The 19,964-nt window shown below is 36.9% G+C and overlaps 1 protein-coding gene across 6 annotated transcripts in view; it reads right to left on the reverse strand.

The window, feature by feature from the left end:
• grin2cb (glutamate receptor, ionotropic, N-methyl D-aspartate 2Cb) overlaps positions 1-19,964 on the reverse strand; it is a 110,462-nt gene that overhangs the window by 22,600 nt on the left and 67,898 nt on the right. For all 6 annotated transcript variants that reach the window (XM_087276560.1, XM_087276563.1, XM_087276562.1 and 3 more), the window contains one exon: positions 10,299-10,510. In XM_087276560.1, the coding sequence (XP_087132686.1) occupies positions 10,299-10,510 (212 nt within the window). The remainder of the gene's footprint in view (positions 1-10,298; positions 10,511-19,964) is intronic.

Consider the following 19,964-nt stretch of genomic DNA (forward strand, 5'->3'; position numbering starts at 1 on the left):
ATATATATATATATATATATATATATATATATATATATATATATTTTTTTTTTTTTTTTTTTTTTTTTTTTTTTTTTAAGGTGCACTTTGAGATTAGAACCTCAGCTGAATGTTTTCATTCACTTTGAGCTGTGTTGGACACTGCATGAGGTAATTTTCAAAAACCCATAATAGGGTCTCTTTAAAAACAAACTAAATAAAGTCAGTGGTAAAGTCACCCAAAAGGGATTCTTTTTTTAAATTTCATATATTCTGACCCCATGTTTTAACTTAAAGCCAAAAAATAGTCATATGCACCACTTTCAAATGATTGCTTATGACTTGCTTCAATCAATTGTAACTGCATGGAAATACCAGACAAGCAGATTTTAATAAGGACAACATTTTATTTGTGGGTGACTTCCTTTTTCCATTTAGAAACCACAGTTAAAAAGGTTACATGCTTAATAGGGGTTCAGATGCTCCCATTGAACATTTGGCATCAAGGATCAAAGCGTATGGTTCTAGGACAAAACATATGGTGTGACACACATCTGAAAGAAAGATTATTGACAGAAAGGCTAATTAATTGGAATAATACAGACATGAATATGCAGAGAGGAAATAATCTGTGTTGCTATAAGAGGATATGAAGATTAAAAGACTCTGCGTACAGAGGTTAAAAATTACTCTATGTACTGTAAGAAAAAGATCAGTAGAAAAAAAACAAAAATGTGCAGCTCGTTTTCTGTCACTTTATTTCATTCTTAAATATAAAAACTATTTGTTTTAAAGTCATCGTGGAATTAAAGTCATTTTTTAAATGGAATATAGTATACAGTATATTATTTTTGGGGAATTCATAAGCCTTTGTAATATATAATCAAAATAATTTGTCCTAATTTTTTCAGCTATTTTTTGATGACATAATGCGAGGACAGGATAACCTGTTGCTCACGAGCACACACCAATAGCAAACTGCATTCATTCAATCAATTTCAGCACAAATTTTAAATGCGCTCTTACTTTTTTCTCATTTTAGAAGCTTTTACAAGGATATGCAATACAAAATGAAAGAAAAGACCAGTGCAATTTCTTCAATTTCTTCCAAAGATTCAAATCCTTCTCAAGCTTAAAAGTGTTATATTGGTGCTGTGACTCGGATGGGAAGTTTTTGTAGGGTGAGTGTTATGGAGGCTAGCTAGAAAGAGCCTATAGGTGTTGGCAATCAGCATTTTTAATAACCTTTATCTAACCAGGTAGGTCAATTGAGATCCAGTTCTAATTTACAATGACGATCTGGCCAAGAGGCAACATAAAAAGCAGATATGAAGCAGCTGGGACACAATACAACAACAATTTCACAGATGCAGATACTAACATATAAATCCAAGGAACAACTAAAAACAAGCACAGTGATCTTGTACTATTAACTGGACTTAATTTTGTTGATCCGCAGCTGAGATCGAATGTTTCAGATAGAGTGCTAAAAGACTCGGAGTGGATCAGCTGTTTAATGGCCCGAATCTCCATACATTACATTCACTGCATGTTCAGCGCAAATGGCCACTAAATGTAAAATCTAACACTGTGTATGATATCGACAAAGAAGCTCGCTTTTACAAAGTTTAAACTGAAACTGTGATGGTCATCGAGAGAATCCTGCTCCACCCCGCTCATATATTGGGCAGGCTGTCTGGCCTGCTTTTTTCCACAAACACAGAAAAATATAAATCGGCGCAAACCGAAACCAAAACATTTAAAGATTGATAGAACTGAGTCTTTTCTTCCTTTCTTTTCTCAGTTTTTTCTTGAGATGCATTTTATTTTTCTATTTAGTTACTGACAGCTTTGCAGCTTTCAGCATTTTATAATAAATTGAATGATTTATTATGATCTTATGTTTGTTTTGTTGAAATATTATTTGTTTATTAAATTGACATGCATATAAAAACAATAGTGCAAAATAAAAATTTCTTACTGCAATACTTCATTTTTGTTTGATGCAAACCATAGATTTATTTATCATAAAGTAACAATAAGACTTTTATAGTAGATAACTTACATTCTAGCACATTCAAGGCAGCAGGATAATGAGAAATGGAATTCATTGCTAGTTTTATTGTCATCACTGTCATCATTAATATTTTATAATTATTAGACATTAATTTTGAAATTTGTTAAATAGTTGTTTCTGTTTTTTTTAAGTCCTGATTGATGTTTTCAAATACAATGAATCCATTAATATACAGTACAATTTGCAGTAGTGCGCAGTAATTTTTGGTGGTTGCTCCTAAATCTTTTCTGGTGCTCCTAAATTTTTGAAGTTGGGAGCACCGGTGCTACCAAGTAAAAAAGTAAATTTTGAGCCCTGTTAAATATAGTGGAGATTTCCCAGTAAGAAATTTGTAAATGAACAGAAACGAATGAATTTGTCAACGTGATTAAAGAGAAGGCCATTTTAATAAAGAGTACAGACAGTGATGAGTATTAAATGGCGCTCCAGTAACAAAATTAATTAATTCATTTTCTTTTCGGCTTTGTCCCTTTATGATTCAAGGGTCACCACAATGGAATGAACCACCAACTTATCCAGCACACGTTTTATGCAGCAGATGCCCTTCCAGTTGCAATCCATCACTAGGAAACATTCATACATACATATACATTAGACAATTTTAGCTTACCCAATTCACCTATACCACATGTCTTTGGACTTGTGGGGGAAACCGAAGCACCTGAAGGAAACCCACGCGAGAGAACATGCAAACTCCACACAGAAATGCCAACTGACCCAGATGAGGCTCAAATCAGCGACCATCTTGCTGTGAGGTGACAGCACTACCTACTGTGCCATTGCGTCGCCTACAAAATGAATTGCTGCATGGTAAATAACATCCAGTTTGTGAAGGAGAGTTTCTGAAGCTGATCTGTAAATCAATGAAGCATTCTTCATATTATCTTTTGTTTTCAACAGAAGAAAGAAGCTCATAAGGATTTAATACCACATGTGGGAGAATAAATTAGGTAATTTTCATTTTTGCGTGAACTATAACACAAAAAATGTAAAGTGTGATTTAAAATATGGCTATAAACCTGTGAAAATGAATAAACGGGTCCTTCATGCTTGTTTTCACTGAGTTTCCTTAGAGTACAGTAAATTTTAGAGCATTTCTCTCTGACCTGAGAAGAACAGCTGAATAGCCCACGCAATTATGTTTAATCATATCAATAAGCTCCTATTAGTAGATAAATACAGACTCCAAAAAGCAAATAAACAGCTGTTTATTTGGCAAACTGCTGCGATTTAAAAAGCCATAGCCAAGAATCGATAGAAACGGTGTCTTGGTTGTGAGCATTCACAATAAAATGCTCAAAACAAAGCAATGGCCTCCATTAACTGTTATATGCTGGAGGCATTGAGCGGAGCAATAATGATACATCACCTCTAACCTCCCCCAGACCTCCTGCGTAATGAGCTGTACGGGGAGTGGACTCGGGGCGGAGGGCCGGCAGAGCAGGGTGTGCGGCACCGGCAGCAACCATAACAAAGAAAGACAAATGAAGTGCTTGGAAAGATGAGAGTCTTCCTCTGCAAGCGGTCTGGACGCCACATAAACAAGTCTCTCCTAGTCTGTCTTACCACCTGCAAACGGTGCTGGCAGTTTGGGTTAAGTGGGCTGTGAATTGAGGATGAGATGTTTAATCAGTCAAACGCATACACACAAAGCACGAGGGGGACAGTGATGAAGAGAAAGTTGATGTCAAAGTGCATCCGTCTGTTTCCTGGCATAATAGACAGACTCGCTGCCTAGGGACTGCCAATCAATTATTTCTCCTTTAAACAAAGTTAATTAGAGCACATTGAGACTTATGGATCTCTGTTATCATTGGCGTATAGTCTGTTATTGTGAAACAGCTGGACGAGACATGGACGTGGGGCCTGACCTATCTATTGCAGAAATGGGTGTAGCACATTGATCTGGTTGTGGTGGACTAATGGATTTCATATCCAAACATAGTGTTACATTAGTGCCACAGTCTGCTGACCTTGATATACGTGGCATTGTAAATGGCAGTGACCGCACTGGATGCTCTAGTGGTGCCTACATTTAGCTAGAGTTTATTCTAATTAGGCGAGAGCTAGTTCACACTATTATTTAAAAGTCTGGGGTTAGTATGATTTTTAGCAAGATCTTTGTACTGTAAGTCATCTCTTATCCTTACCATTGCTGTTTTATTACATAAATACAGTATTATTGTGGAATGGTAATACAATTCAGGGCTGTGCAATTTTTTCGAAATTCAGTTTCGATTTCGTTTTTGGCGATTATAATAAAACAATAATCAATAAAACAATTATTGCGTCATATCCTGCCCCCTGTTGCAGCAGTATGCATTTATTCCACAGCAAAGCTCAGTTTTGCATAAAAATTAGTAAAAGCATGTACTGTAGTGTGACTTGCAGCACGGGCAACGCTTCATTTATTGATGTATATTTGATTCATTCATGTTTTTAAAAGTGCAAAAAGATAATGTATTTTGTTGTATGTATATGCTGAGCCGTACATTTAGATGTTTAGATGTATGAGCTGAGCACACACATCTAGGACGATCTAGGTGCAAAGTCTAAAGCGCAGGGCGCAAAAGCATTAACGCATGTCCGAATCCACTTTTGCTATTTTAAGGATGGAAAAATCCACTTTGCGCCATGGTGTATGGTCTAACAGGGTTGAGCTTATTCTCTTAATGAGTTATGGGTGTGTTTTGAGAATAAACCAATCAGAGTCTCATCTTCCATTCCCTTTAGGAGTCAGTGCAGTGTTTATACACATTTTTACTACTGAAATTCCAGTTTCCCAACAATTTCAGATAAATTTTTATCACTTAATGTTTTATATTTTGTGTAGATACACATGGTAAAAATAAAAATGCATATTCAAATGTAAGAGATTCGGGGGTGCAGTAGGTAGCATGTTCGCCTCACAGCAAGAAAGTCGCTGGTTCGAGTCTTGGCTGGATCAGTTGGCATTTTTGTGTGGAGTTTGCATGTTCTCCCCGTGTTCGCATGGGTTTCCCCCACAAGTCCAAAGACATGTTGTAGAGGTGAATTGTCTGTAGTGTTTGTGTGTGTATGAATGTTTCTCAGTGATGGATTGCAGCTGGTAGGGCATCCACTGGGAAAACGTGCTGGATAAGTTGGCGGTTCATTCCGTTGTGGTGACCACTGATTAATAAAGGGACTAAGTCAAAAAGATAATAAATGAATGAATGAATATTCAAGTGTATTACAGCATATCAAATGTAGATTATATTTACTTTTATATTATTCACTTTGCGACGCAGTGGCGCAGTAGGTAGTGCTGTCGCCTCACAGCAAGAAGGTCACTGGTTCGAGGCTCGGCTCGGCTTAGTTGGCGTCTCTATGTGGAGTTTGCATGTTCTTCCTGCGCTTGCTTGGGTTTCCTCTGGGTGCTCCGGTTGCCCCCACAGTTCAACGACATGCGGTACAGGTCAGGGCTTGAAATTAAATTTAAGTCGCACCCACCAATTATAAGCACCGTTACTACAAGTTTAATACAAACAGATTTATTGCATCTGAAATCAACAGTAATCAAACTAACAAGCAAAAAAAAAAAAAAAAAAAAAAAATATATATATATATATATATATATATATATATATATATATATATATATATATATATATATATATATATATATATATATGCAAGCGTGAGGAAAATATGTCTCAACGAAATCCCGTTATCCAAAGAAAATACATTTTTATAACAGAACTGAGTGACCAAAAGCATAAACGGAGCGCTCACCAGAAGCTCTCGTGCTAAATGTGGCAAACAGTTACCTGAAAACTCCATCCCACTGACTTAAAGCCAACGGAAGTATTTTATCCACTCTTGGAAAAGTGTAGATGGTGGATTAACATTCAGCACATGATCACTAGTAAGATGTGTTATTATTTGTAAATAGGTGTTTTCTAAAACAAAATCTGCCAGTGTTATCTTCGTTCTCATCTTCAGCGATTTAGTTTTTCGCGGTAGTAGTCATCCCAAGCAAGAAGGCAGTGATTGACAGCTGATATTAACCAATCATTCGCGTTCAGTGCTAGAGCAGTGGTGGGCCAATAAGAAGAGCGCGAAGGCGGGGCAAGCATTACGGACTTGGCTTTTACTGCAGCAAGCCAACATGACAACTGTTTTAAACCATTCGCGAGCACTGCGTTTCGTGTTTAAGTGCGGACAAAGAGCTTAGAGATGCATTCTGTGTGTCTCCCGAATCCGCGCATGTGGTGAACATTTTGCAGTAAAAACTGGTCGCACACAACAATTTTTAGCACTCGCACAAGTGCTCCCCAAATTTATTTTGAGGTCGCATAAATAAAATTTCGGGCGCATATGCGACTATAATGGTCGCAATTTCGAGCCCTGCAGGTGAATTGGGTAGGCTAAATTGTCCGAAGTGTATAAGTGTGTGTACGAATGAGAGTTGTTTCTGGACACAACACTCAACATGTTTCCTGAATTACGGTGAAAGCGAGTAAAAGAGAGGCAAAGCTGAAACTGCGAGTTACCCCACGCAGGAAGAGTCAAAACGTTTTGGGTTCATTGGTTTTTCCAAAACTTTTCCAGGCCTGGATAATGCCTTGTCAAAACTCAATTACTTTTCCAGATTTTTCATGAATCCTGGACGTGTGTTTGAATCCTGGACGTGTGTTTGTGTGTGAAAACGATGCCTGGCCTCTATACACTTACTTTATGCCAAACTGAACCTGAATAATAGTTTTCCAAATTGTATCATTGATAAATTGACAGGAAAATTCAAACGTGACGAATCAGGGTGTAATATATCCATACACTCACAAACAAAATGGCTATTGTTTCTTCTGATCCAATTAAAAACAGTTGTCATACTTTCCAGAACTTTCTGAACACCAGAGCCAATTAGTATGAAGGTGTGTGATGGGCCCAGAGCAGAACGTCACCATTACAGTTATTGATCATTGTTTCCCCCTCAGCCATCACACGTTCCCCGAGGGGTGATTACTCTGCTTTATGATTTATTTACACTCTCTCCCCTCAGCATGGAGCCATAATGAGCCTGTCATCTCTCTCTCTCTCTCTGGGCACGACACACTCCTCACTCACCATGTGTTACCTCTAGAGCCGCACAATTCACTGAACCCACCTTCATTTACCTGAGGGAAACAAAGGTAAAAACTTTTTGAATCGCACTGTGTTATTGTTCACAAATTCCACCGACAGAGGAAAGCAAATTACTGTGATCAAGGAGTCACGGATTTTAAATTGCGAGTTTACGCCTAGGGCAAAGAGGGTTGAGAGATTAATTGCTGGAATGAGCTAAACAATTCCTAATAATAGGTTTGGGGTCTTCAATCCAATGAGCTTGTGTTTAAATCATTAAGCCTCCTGGTAAATGAAGATGAGACTTGATGGCACTCTCAAGAGCACTAACATTTAGTAGTCGAGATTGGGAGCCTCTAAGGTGCTTAAATTGGGCCTCATTTCCATTTTTAGAAACACTAAAACATTCTATTTAGACTTTTGCTTTAAGGTAGTGCTTTTATAAATGACATGGTGTAAATGAGTTGGTATGTTAAACTGTATTATTTATGAAAATGTGTTAGTACAGTAAAATAGTCTTAACATCACTTAATATATGTTGGATCTCATGTAAATAAATCGATATCAAATATATTATCTTTTATACGTGAAATACTTAACAGCATGTCAGTGGTGTTTAGTTATGGTAGTGTTGGTGGCAATTTTAATTCTATTGAATATTCTATCCTATTTTTTATAGTGTTGTTTAACAGAGAGAAGATTAAAAAATAGATTCAAAATTATGTCTTGTCTTGTTGCCATGATGACAGTACATAATATTTTACTAAGCTATTAATTATTCATCATTATTAGTATATGTCAAGTCACCAAGTTGATTACCCACCAGACATCGCATGTGCCATTGAACCAACTACAAATCCCATCATGCCCTGCAGTCACACACCAGTTTTAGCTCACCTCCTGATTACACACACGACTGCAGTTCATCACCACTGATTACATGGACTAGACCCCATTCACACATACATCCAGTGCTGAGTCTTGTTTCCCTGTAGTGAGCATTTCTAAGCATTTCCTGGACTGTCTGGCTGTGTTTTGACTAGGGATACTCTGATGGATCGGCTGAAGATCGGTATCGGCCGATAATCACATTTTATAACTTGATCGGTACTTGCCAATCGGGCCAATCTCATGAACCGATCGCAGGTGTTTTGAATGAGATAAAATACCCCGGAATTAATGGAGATGAGAGTGAAGTAGCAAGAGAACAGATTGCGTGAGGCACTGTGATGTTTTAAGATTAATATTTGTTGGGTTAGATGAATAGCACAGTAAAGATATCTTAAGCGTACATCCCTGTCTCTCTCATCAAGCGATCGGGCTGCTGTTAAGCTGTTCGGAGCATAAGAGCTGCGGTCACAGACGTGCTAGTTGGAGAGCAAATATTGGAATGGCCTTGCATGTATTTAGGCTTTTTTACATGTATAAAAATGGAAAGTTAGACTATTTAATCTAATATTTTTTGTAAAGCTGCTTCTGACCATGACATGTCCACACAAAATGGTTACAAGAGACATGTTTAAGGTATTTTATGGAACGTCCTTAATTTATTCTCTTAGGTAAGAAGAGATCTCCACTTTCATAGTGTCATACTTAGAGGGGAAATGTGCTTTATGCATTATAAAGCTTGAAGCATCAGAACCGATACTCTGTATTGGCTGATCACCAGGACAATCGGTACTTGTTTGGCTGCAAAAATCCTGATCGGAGCATCCCTAGTTTTGACCCTTGTTTGTTTGTACCCTTGTAGCTAATAAAAAAGTACAGTTCTCAAGGAAGTTAATAACATTGACCATAGCAGTTTTAATACTTTTCAGCCAAACTAAAAGAAATGATTTTCACCAGAAGAAAAATATAATAGCAAATACGCTGAAATATTTTCTTCATCTGTTAAATATCACTTAATGTATATAATTTAACTCTATAGTTAAATCACTTAAATATGACTCTAATAATTTTGCCTTTAACTGTAGTTGTCTGTTACAAATGACTTACAATCATCAACATAATGTCTAAAGAGGATCTGATAATGCAGTGCTAATTTCACCATTCACAGACTTTATTCTCGTATTTACTCAAAGCATCCTTTTTTAACCATTGGTCACCTATTACTTACAAACTCGTACTACAAAATGTCAAAAACACACCAAGGGATGCAAGTCTTCGGAAGTCACAAGACTGCTTTGAGTGAGGAAATAAAATATGTAATTTAATTTTGTTACTCACTAGCAATCTTCACCTCCAGTGAGCTGTTAACTTAAGAACGGCTGTGACCAGTTCATTAAGTCATAAACTGACCCCAAAACCAGTCAGAGAATAAATCATCCCTCTAAACTCACCAACTCAATGATCCTTTCGTAACATTTCTCAACTTAATTTCATGAATTTTTTGAAGCCTAATAGCTGTGATCAATGTGTTTATATGGAGAAGACCTACACAAAGAGTCTTGCACGGAAGGAAGTCATGCATTTCTTTCATTTTTTCCTCTTGGTGAACTTACCACTTTAAATACTCCAGTAAGATAATTAGCTGCATCTCGAACTCTCGACAAGCTTGCAAATGCAACATCCCAATAAAATGTGTAATAAGCTCACTGGACTGTAACAAGTAGCATATGCTAAGTGACTTCCGTGCCATATTGCTAAATGGGGATGTTTGCCAGTTTTTGCAGGATTTTTTAGACTTTTCTTTTTAATTAGCGGACTGTTTTCTAACATCGAGAAAAAAGCTGGCAAATCATATAAAACAGTTGTGCACAAGCAGAACATGGTGGAGATTTTTCCACCATGAGTTTAGTAAAGCTTGCTCTTGTTTTTAGACATTACTGTTTGTGTTTGTACGGTGACTCATTCTAGAAAGTGAAAAGGTTGCTGTTGCTTATTTTATAATTATTAATGGCTACCTATTATCCCTGTAGTAGGCACAATCCATCCAGTGGACACTCTTTATTGCTTCTCTTAATAAGAAACCATTTGTTTATTGGATCGGTGTAATCAAATTATCACCTTTGCGTGTGCAGCAGAGAGAGTATGATATAATGTGGAGACTTTGGGTTATTTTCTAGATATTGGTATTATAAACAACCTCATTTGAAGAAAATCGTCATGCAAAACAAGCACAGATGTTGACCTTTCTAAGCCACGTTCGCTGGTGTACCTTTCAGTCCTGTTGGACTGTCGACGGCAGGGCACAGTATTGCGCACACAAGTGCCGGTGGCAGGATCAACACTCTCTACGATGACGAAAGGCCGTTCCTCCAGCGTGGCCACGGTCAGATGCCGGTTGTCTGACACGGGCTCCAAGAAGCTGCCATAACGAGGCCATACAGGATAACGCATCTGCAAAATTCCTCCCTCGTAGCTTCCCACCTGTGGATGGGTTTAGAAGAGGTTTTAATGTGGATTAACCTTTATAAATTCCAAACAAGGCAAAGGTTAAGACAGAAATGTGCTCATTATCAGCCCCTTTTACACATACAGTATATACTGGTAAATTTAATTACAGTAATTATAACAGACCACTTACATAAAATGTAGGGATGCATGATATATCGGTGGCCATATCAATATCAGCCGATAAATGCTATTTTTAAGGTTATCGTTATTGGTCCGTTATTGGCAAAATGAACGCATTGCTTGCGTTTACTTGTTTGTTAATTAAATCTCATTTTGGTATTTAAGCTATTATTTTTATGCAACATCAAGTTGCATGTTAAGTTGCTATGTGAAGAAAAATAAAGAATTTATTTTTGTGAAATTGTTAATATATAGTTTAATTCAGACTTATTAGCCCCCCTTTGATTTCTTTTCTTTTTTTTTTTTTTATATTTCCCAAATGTTTAACAGAGCAAGGAAATGTTCACAGTATGTCTGATAATATTTTTTCTTTTGGAAAAAGTATTTTTGTTTTATTTCACCTAGAAAAAAAACATTTTTAATAAGTTTTTTTTTTTTACATTTTAAGATTAAAATATTAGCCCTTTTAAGCTATATTTTTTTAAAATAGCCTAGAGAACAAACCATCTATATACAATAACTTACCTAATTACTCTAACCTGTCTAGTTAACCTAATTAACCTAGCCAAGCCTTTAAATGCCACTTTAAGCTGTATAGAAGTGTCTTGAAAAATATCTAATAAAATATCCTTTACTGTCATAACGGCATAGAAAAAATAAATCAGTTAATAGAAATGACTAAAACTAAAATTACTAAAACTATTATGTTTAGAAATGTGTTGAAGAAATCGTCTCTCCGTTAAACAGAAATTGGGGAAAAAATAAACAGAGGGGCTAATAATCCAGGGGGGTTTAATAATTCTGACTTTAACATTTGGTCTATATCAGGGGTGGCCATATCTGTTCCTGGAGAGCCACCTACCTGCAGATTTCAGTTGCAACCCATTTCAAACACACCTGCCTGTAATTATCACATGGTGTTCAGGTCCTAATTAATTGGTTCAGGTGTGTTTGATATGGGTAGCAACTGAAATCTGCAGGAAGGTGGCTCTCCAGGAAAAGGGTTGGCCACCCCTGGTCTATATAATCACCTTGCAATTCTGAAACAGAGTAAGCCATTAAGTTTATAAGATCAGTTTAAACTTTTATGAATTTTTAAAAATAAAATCAGCTGTTCACTGTATACAAATATAACATTCTGAAAAATTTATATTTATCGGCTAATATATCATTTATCTGCCTCCTTATCTGAAGAGTTATCGGTTATTGATATAGGCAAAAAAATCCATATCAGTGCATCCCTAATAAAATGCATATGAATATAAGTTTTGACTCTTTGACAACTACACTCAACACATTGCTGGGTTGTTATATCAAGTAACCCAACATTGATATATCAGTTCATGACAGCTTTATTTGTTAGAGAAAAATACACATTAGTACAATGATGACTGACAGATGGACAAAAACAGCCCTCATAATAAGGTGATTCAGGCCAGTACATATTTTGAGCTTTTCTTTACATTATACCAGTTGTTTGTATTAGTTTTAATCAGCAAAGATTTTAAAGCAAAAAGCATGACTCAATTTTTTATATAGGTAAATAAAAGGTCTTTTAAGCAACTGAAAAATATATTAAAAGAAATGTAAATAGTTTTTTTGCAAAATTTTGGTCATGTTGATAAATTAAATGTTTTCTTTTTTTTTACAATAATGCGTAAATTAATGCAATAAAGTTTGCGGTCACACTACATTAAGTGGCCTTAACTACTTTGTAATTCACCATTTGATACAATATATTCATTATGTACTTTTTACTGTAAGTACATAGACATTTGTACATTAAATTTAATTCATGTTTGTGGTTACACTTTTAAACCTTAACCACAACCCAAATCAAAAACTAGCTTTAACGCCTACAATTCTCAAGATAACCCTTCCTAAACCTCACCACAACTCAAACATATTAGAAATAAATACTAGTGTTTTTTTCAGAATAAAATGTAGTTACACAGTAAATCCAGTCTTATGTGTATTAAATGCTAATGCATTGTGGTTAAAGTCACCCGACATAATATTGGTTTCTTCAAGTTTTATTATATCCGCCTAGATTTTGGATATGTAGGCAAAAAATGTACGGCAACCGTACATACTGTACCCCCCACCTGACAGAAGTGAAAAATGTTCCAAAGTCCCATTCGCAGTGTCCACCTCATGGGTATGATGTTTGTATTTATCATCCGCTGTTCAATCCAATATATTGTTCGTTTGTCGTGCCATCAGAATGATGTATAATCAAATATCAGCAGATTTCTTATGTTATTCTCTTTTATTGCTCTTATTTTTTTAAGGTTTCCCTCTGAATTTGTAATAATGGTTTGAATTTATACTACTCCGGTAATGAAGGTGTTGCACAAAGCCGTAAATCTCCCAGGGCTCAGAGGCTCATGGGGAATCTTTACAGAGCTGTTTGTAGACTGTGGAAAAGCCCTATTATCCAGAGAGAGCTCAACCCACTGGTCCAGCTCAGCTTAAAAGGAGACTATGGAGAGACGGTCTCAGCGCCACCTGCCAAGAATTCCCAAATTTTCCCAAGAATGCATGCGTCACGGGTAAATACCAAGGGAGGGTGATGTAGGAACCTGCTGTCCATCTCTGTGACCCTCTTTAAGGGTGCATGAGAAAAGAACACACACTCCAATCCAATAGCTGGAGTTGTTTTTACTGTACATGGCTGTTCTTTAAAAGGTTTGACAAAGTGCACAAAGTATACTATCTGCAAGTTTTCCTGCATCGTATCTTTTGACCAAAATGTAAGAGCTCAACAAGATTGCACTGTTGCATATCCTTTTACAACAAAAGACAGGAAAGCTCAGGGAAGTGTTGCCACTAATTGTGCAGCAGCTGTTTGACAGCCTTTCCCAAATGCAGCAGAGGCTTTTCGGATTGGGAATTGTAATCCATGTTTGGTTATGGTATTAGCTGTGAGGGGAAGTGAGCGTGATAAGCCTCGGCAACAGGGATTTATTGAAGAATCATTCATAAACTTCAGCAGAACAAATAGATTCGATCTCCAGACTCCGGGTATGGATAACATGCCAACCTGGTGGCACGTCACATCTGATCATTAACATTGACGACAAGACCAATAACAAACATTTTATTTGCACATTTATTGAGCACTGCGCTAAAGAATGAATCCAGACAAAGCCCAGCAGTTATTTCTGTCTATATCTGTTTTAGTGAGCACTTTCAGACCAGCGACTGAAATAGGCCGTGAAGTGAAAGTGAGAGGTGTAGTAATTCAGCAGAATATAATGGCTGTAATAGCAGGGTATTCTATTCTTGTTCTATGGCACAAACCAGATTTCATTCTGAGGAGATGTCTGCTATTTGGAATAGCCTATTTTGTCGCTGCCTTTAGCATGCCTGGGATACTTGAGCAGAGATTTTCAAAAGCTGTTGTCTGTTCAAATACTAAACCAAATCATGTGCTTCAACTACAACAGCATTTTGTCTATTGCAGTGTTTGAAAATGGACTGCGGGTCTGTTCTGGAAAGGTTGTGGATGGGATGGGGGGGGAGTCAAGCACTTTTCGCCCAATTGACTTCTATTCACACGTATGCGAATGCTGCAAACCGTAAAACGCAAGAAAACGAAAGTTTTGCATATCGCTGCAGGGTTCAACGCTAAGATTTTTTTCTACTGGTTCTGATTTTTACTTGCCCTGCCAAAATTTTCACTGGCCCCACCAAAAAAAGAGAAGTTAATAGCTATTTGACTGTGCGTGTGTGCGTGTATGTATGTATATATATATATATATATATATATATATATATATATATATATATATAAATATATATATATATATATATATATATATATATATATATATATATATATACATACACACACACACACACACACAGTTGATTTCAGAATTATTAGTCCCCCTAAATTATTAGCCCCCCTGTTTATTTTTTCCCCAATTTCTATTTAACAGAGAACAGATTTTCTCAGCACATGTCTAAACATAACAATAACTCATCTCTAATAACTGATTTATTTTATCTTTGCCATGATGACAGGAAATAATTTTTGACTAGATATTCTTCAAGACACTTCTATACAGCTTAAAGTGACATTTAAAGGCTTTACTAGGGTTATTAGGTTAACTAGGCAGGTTGTGGTAATTAGGCAAGTTATTGTATAATTATAGTTTGTTCTGTAGACAGTCTGAAAAACAATTAGCTTAAGAGGCTAATAAATTTGACCTTAAAATGGTTCATAAAAAAAACTGCTTTTATTCTAGCCAAAATAAAACAAATAAGATTTTGTTCAGAGGAAAAAATATTATCAGACATACTATCAACATTTCTTTGCTCTGTTAAACATGATTTAGGAAATATTTTAAAAAGAAAAAAAAACAACAACAAAAGGGGGTTTAGTAACTCTGTATATTTATTTACAGTAATTTTAAAAATGTTTTTTATGGAAAATTATTCAGTTCATCAAGGCTATATTTATAAATGTAAAAAATGTTTAATTGTTAAATATTTATCAACAATTTAAATAACTGCTTTGTTATTGTATGTAGTTTCAAATAAAATCATAACTCCAGTCCAGACATTATTGATTTTATTACTATTACCATTAATAAATATAATAATAATTAATATTAGTGATTTCTGAAGGATCATGTGACTGGAGTAATGAAGCTGAAATTTCATCTTTAAAATCACTGGAATAAAGGAATAAATTAAATGATAAACTACTTTTAAACAGTTATTTTATAGTGCAACCTTTCACAATTTGTATTTATGATGAAATAATTGCAGCCTTGGTGAGCAGAAGAAGCTTATTTTAACATATTTAATCATACTGACCCCAAACTTTTGACCAGTTGTGTATAGAATATTTTATAAGTGAAAATGTGCACTTTAATTTTAACAACACACAGACATCGTCACCAAATACAAATCGAGGTCAGACTTTCTCATACAGAGCCTCATTTCAATTTCAAGTTTTGTAGATATCTATCTATTGAATTAATCAATCTATTAAAGAAACGTTAACTATAATTCTGTATTTTAGGCTTAAATTATAGAGAGACTTAGCAGATGAACCGAGACTGCATCAGATCGCGAAGCAGATCAATGTTGATTTTCTTTCGAGCTGTCAGTGCAGAAATGAACAAAACAACTGGCCTAACACAACATATTGAAAGATTAAAACATGGAAAAAAAGATCAGATATTAACTTCGGTCAATTGTCCTAACGGATAAAGAGAGATCAGGCTGGATAAACAGCTCTCGGTAATATTTCAGCATGCTTTCACTTTCGCATTTACCGGTAAGAATGACATCTTGCCCTGCTCATCATTTTCTCTTCATATAGCCGTATATATGGCTATTACACAATCATAATACACTGTGATATAGCCTGGGTCGTTAGTTCGTTGCATTGTTTTGTTTTCTCGCTACAATCGATCCGCTCAATAGGACAGAGACCGTCTCATTCAGGCGATCTTGGACTGATTGATTTGGCGCGGATGCGAGCGCAGCTGCTGGATATATGTCAAAAAACCGCGCTAACGGGGGAAACGAGACAGATTCCGAAACAAACGTCTATGTGTAAAACCACCGTAAGATTGTATTTGCACACAATTGACAGACAGTCGCAGCACGCAGCTCTGGCTCAATCTGGCAGGCAAAAAGGCAGCACTGGCCCGATCGGGCCAGTAACATTCTGTACACTGGCCCGAGTGTCTCGCACGCTGGCCCCGGGCCATCGGGCAGTCCTTATTGTCGAGCCCTGCGCTGTGTTCCAAAGTTCATGCTTGGTAAATTTTTACCTGCAATTTCATATCATGTGAATGCATGAGACCAATAGAAGATCAAAATGTGACCTCTATGTATAGAAATTTAAAATATAGGGTATATGTCAGTGTCAGATCATCTTTTTTTATCCCGCCCCACAGAATTGTACGACAACATTTTTTCATGCTTAAATTCTAGTGTGAATGCAGATTAATGGCCCGTTTCCACTGAGTGGTAAGGTACAGTTCAGTAGGCTTTTATGGCCGTTTCCACTTTCAAAGTTACTAATAAGCGAACCGTACCATAACAAAAGGATAGACCCGCTAGACCCGCAGCTGAACGCTATTGGTTTACAGAAAAAAACGTCACTAGCGTGTACTAAAGCCAGTAGAATGAAAACAAAGAGAACCACCATTTTTAAATAGACAACTGAGACATAACCCGAGCTTAAACAAACCTTGACCTCATCCTGATGAACAGCCACAAAGCCAAGAACAACAAAATCTGCTGTGCTGCTATTTATGTATTACAAGGCCGTCTAAAAGCATGAGTTGTTTTCACTTTCTCCATGACTGTCTTTATTTGAAATAACAAACTTTGTAATAACGTGTGCATGATTATTGAAGTGCTTCTGACATCTGATCCTTTCAGAAACGGACAAACGAGAGAGTGACGTGCAAAAAACAAAGGACAAGTGAAAAAAATGAATGAGCAAATGATTCTTTCAGCAACATAAAACATGAAAAAGCTGCCATGTTTAACTATTATCATCACCTTTTGGACTATTATGAACACGGAATGAGGGCTGCACGGTGGTGCAGTGGGTAGCACATTCGACTCACAGCAAGAATGTTGCTGGTTCGAGCCTTGGCTGGGTCAGTTGGCGTTTCTGTGTGTAGAAACGTGTTTGCATGTTCTCCCTTTGTTCGCAAGGGTTTCCTCTGGGTGCTCCGGTTTCCCCCACAAGTCTAAAAACTTGCGGTATAGGAGAATTGGGTAAGCTAAATTGTCCGTAGTGTATGTGTGTGTATGGATGTTTCCCAGTGATGGCTTGCAACTGGAAGGGCATCTGCTGCGTAAAAAAATATGCTGGATAAGTTGGCGGTTCGTTCCGCTGTGTTGACCCCAGATTAAGAAAAGGACTAAGCCGAAGAAAAAATTAATGAAAGAAGAACTCGGAATGAAAGAATTCTTTTCTAACTGAGGTTACATGTGCTGGTGAAGATACAGATGAGAGGTTTGCACTGACTGTGGGATATGTGTTGCATGTTGTTTTTTAAACCAAATAAGGACTAAATGTATGCTATGTGTAGTTTTTTCTGTAATAGGTAAAATATTGGAGACTGTAAGGGGCTGTATGTGTTCATATATGTTGCATTTATTTATTTATTTTATATAATTGCAGATGTTACAGTAGGCTATTTCATTGATATGCAGTTATAATCAAATCTTGTTCATAGAAAAGTTAGTAATGAACATTTATTTCAGTATTTTTGTGTATAAAGCATCTGTTTTGTGAGAACTGTTTCTCATATCATATGCAAACGACCTGTAAAGCTTTATTTTGACATTTACTCGAGCGAGAATGACATTGACTAAAACTTTCCATTGGTACTCTGGTAGTCCAAAAATCTTCAGTACTTTTTGCTTATGGTGCATAATTGAGTGCAAATGCTGCATTCACACCTGCACAAATAAACCACATCAAACAGGAAAATGACCTCTAGTGCTATTCAACCAAAAAAAATTTAAGTATGAAAGCACTCTAGGGACTGAAACCACCATTAGAACAATGTTAAATGCTTAAACAAATTCAAAAAAAACATAAAAACCAAATGGTTAGATTACATGGTTAAAATATTGTATTACTTTTTAAGGGAGTCATGAATTAAGAATCTAACAACACAGGCTCATTGTGAAAACCAACCCCTGTATACATTTCTGAAAAGTGCAAGTTATGTAGCCAGAGCTACTTAGGGCTGCATTTTGTTTTTAAAATAAATGCTATGGGGCAGTATGATGTCACCGACGGTATCTGTTGTTTTTTTTTTTTCGCTACCAGCTGACCGCTTAACTCTGTGTGGATGGCTTTTCCGCTGTTACCAGTTTGCCTAGTGGCTCGGCGCATACATTGGCGGACTTGAGATGCAGAGAAGAGTTGACCGTGACAATGGGGTTCAAGTCCGCTGAAGAACGGTTCCAGAAAGCGGGTAGGACAAAACCAAAAGGCAAAAAAAAAGCAAGTAAATAACAGGGTGAGAACGTGGTAAGATCTAAAAATGTGGTAAAAATAATATGGCCGCGAGGGCTTTTGTTTTTCTGGATTGCTTTTGAAGACACTGTCAGTTGGGTTTAGGCAAGGCAGTGCATGGGTTAATCAGTTTTTTTTAAAACAATATTGGATGGGTTTAGGTTAGGGGGCCTGTGGGGATATCGGTTGCTTGGTCAGTGGGTCAGACAGCGGCATCTGGTAGATTTACACAAGAACAGTAGCTGCGAATGCTACTCACGAGAGAAATTAGAGATCTGAAAAAGCTTACACAGTGGCCTTGGGTGAATTAGCAAAAACAAAAACTGCAAAAAAAATAAATAAAAAAATAATCTCCTGGGACGTATTCTGCGCTGTCCAGAAATGTATACAGGAGTACGTGTCCATAATGAGCCTGGGTTGGAAACTACAGTACACACGTATCATTCAAAATATATGGAAATGAATCAGATTATTCAGAAGATGCCACTGGCTTTGGCTTTGTTGACTTTTGCACAGTAAATATGTTTCATACCGCAAAATATCTGGGTCCTGAAGGAAAACCAATCTCCGAACATTTCCTTCAAAACCACCCCCTAATTGCACTGATGCACAAAGACGTTTTACATTTTAGTTGTGCTCAGACTGATCTGCGTCATTAGGGCTTTGTCTGTTTTGAATACACCATCTCTGTGTCTCAGTGCTGTCAATACGTCTGTACTTTAAAAAACAGGGAAGCAATGATTCATAGCGCTAATGACTTCAGCACACAACATGAGCAGGGTGTGCACAGCATGGGAAAGTGAAGCGGTGCAGAGAGTGTCAATGGGAGCATGAGAAGGGCTACAGAGCAAGGTGACCAGATATAGATAAACTGTTATGTCTCACAGAGGGGGGGTCAGTTGAGCCGTGAAGGCCAGAGGCTAGGAGTTCAACCAGGAGACTGAATTCAAAAGAAATCTATCAACTTCCCAAAAATAACACCAGCTGCCCCCCAACACATTAATCTACTTGTTAACAGAAGTACGAATTACTCCCATTAATTGCACAGTTTATTTGCACACACCGTCTGCATTGTTTTAATGCTCAATTTACTAAAGGAATTATGCAAATTAGCAAACACACCTGCAAAATCATTGATGCTGAATGCTATTTGCATGTGGCACTGAGCAGAGGAGGCTTGAAAAATCAAGATGGGATGGTTTAACAGTGTAGTATAGCTTCACCACTGTGATACAGACGTCTTGTTGACACTGCGTGGCTGGATATATGCCCAGCTATAATCATTTTCTCCATCGT

This window comes from Danio rerio, chromosome 12 (assembly GCF_052040795.2).
Source record: "Danio rerio strain M-AB ecotype USA chromosome 12, GRCz13ab, whole genome shotgun sequence".
NCBI classification, from domain to species: domain Eukaryota; kingdom Metazoa; phylum Chordata; class Actinopteri; order Cypriniformes; family Danionidae; genus Danio; species Danio rerio.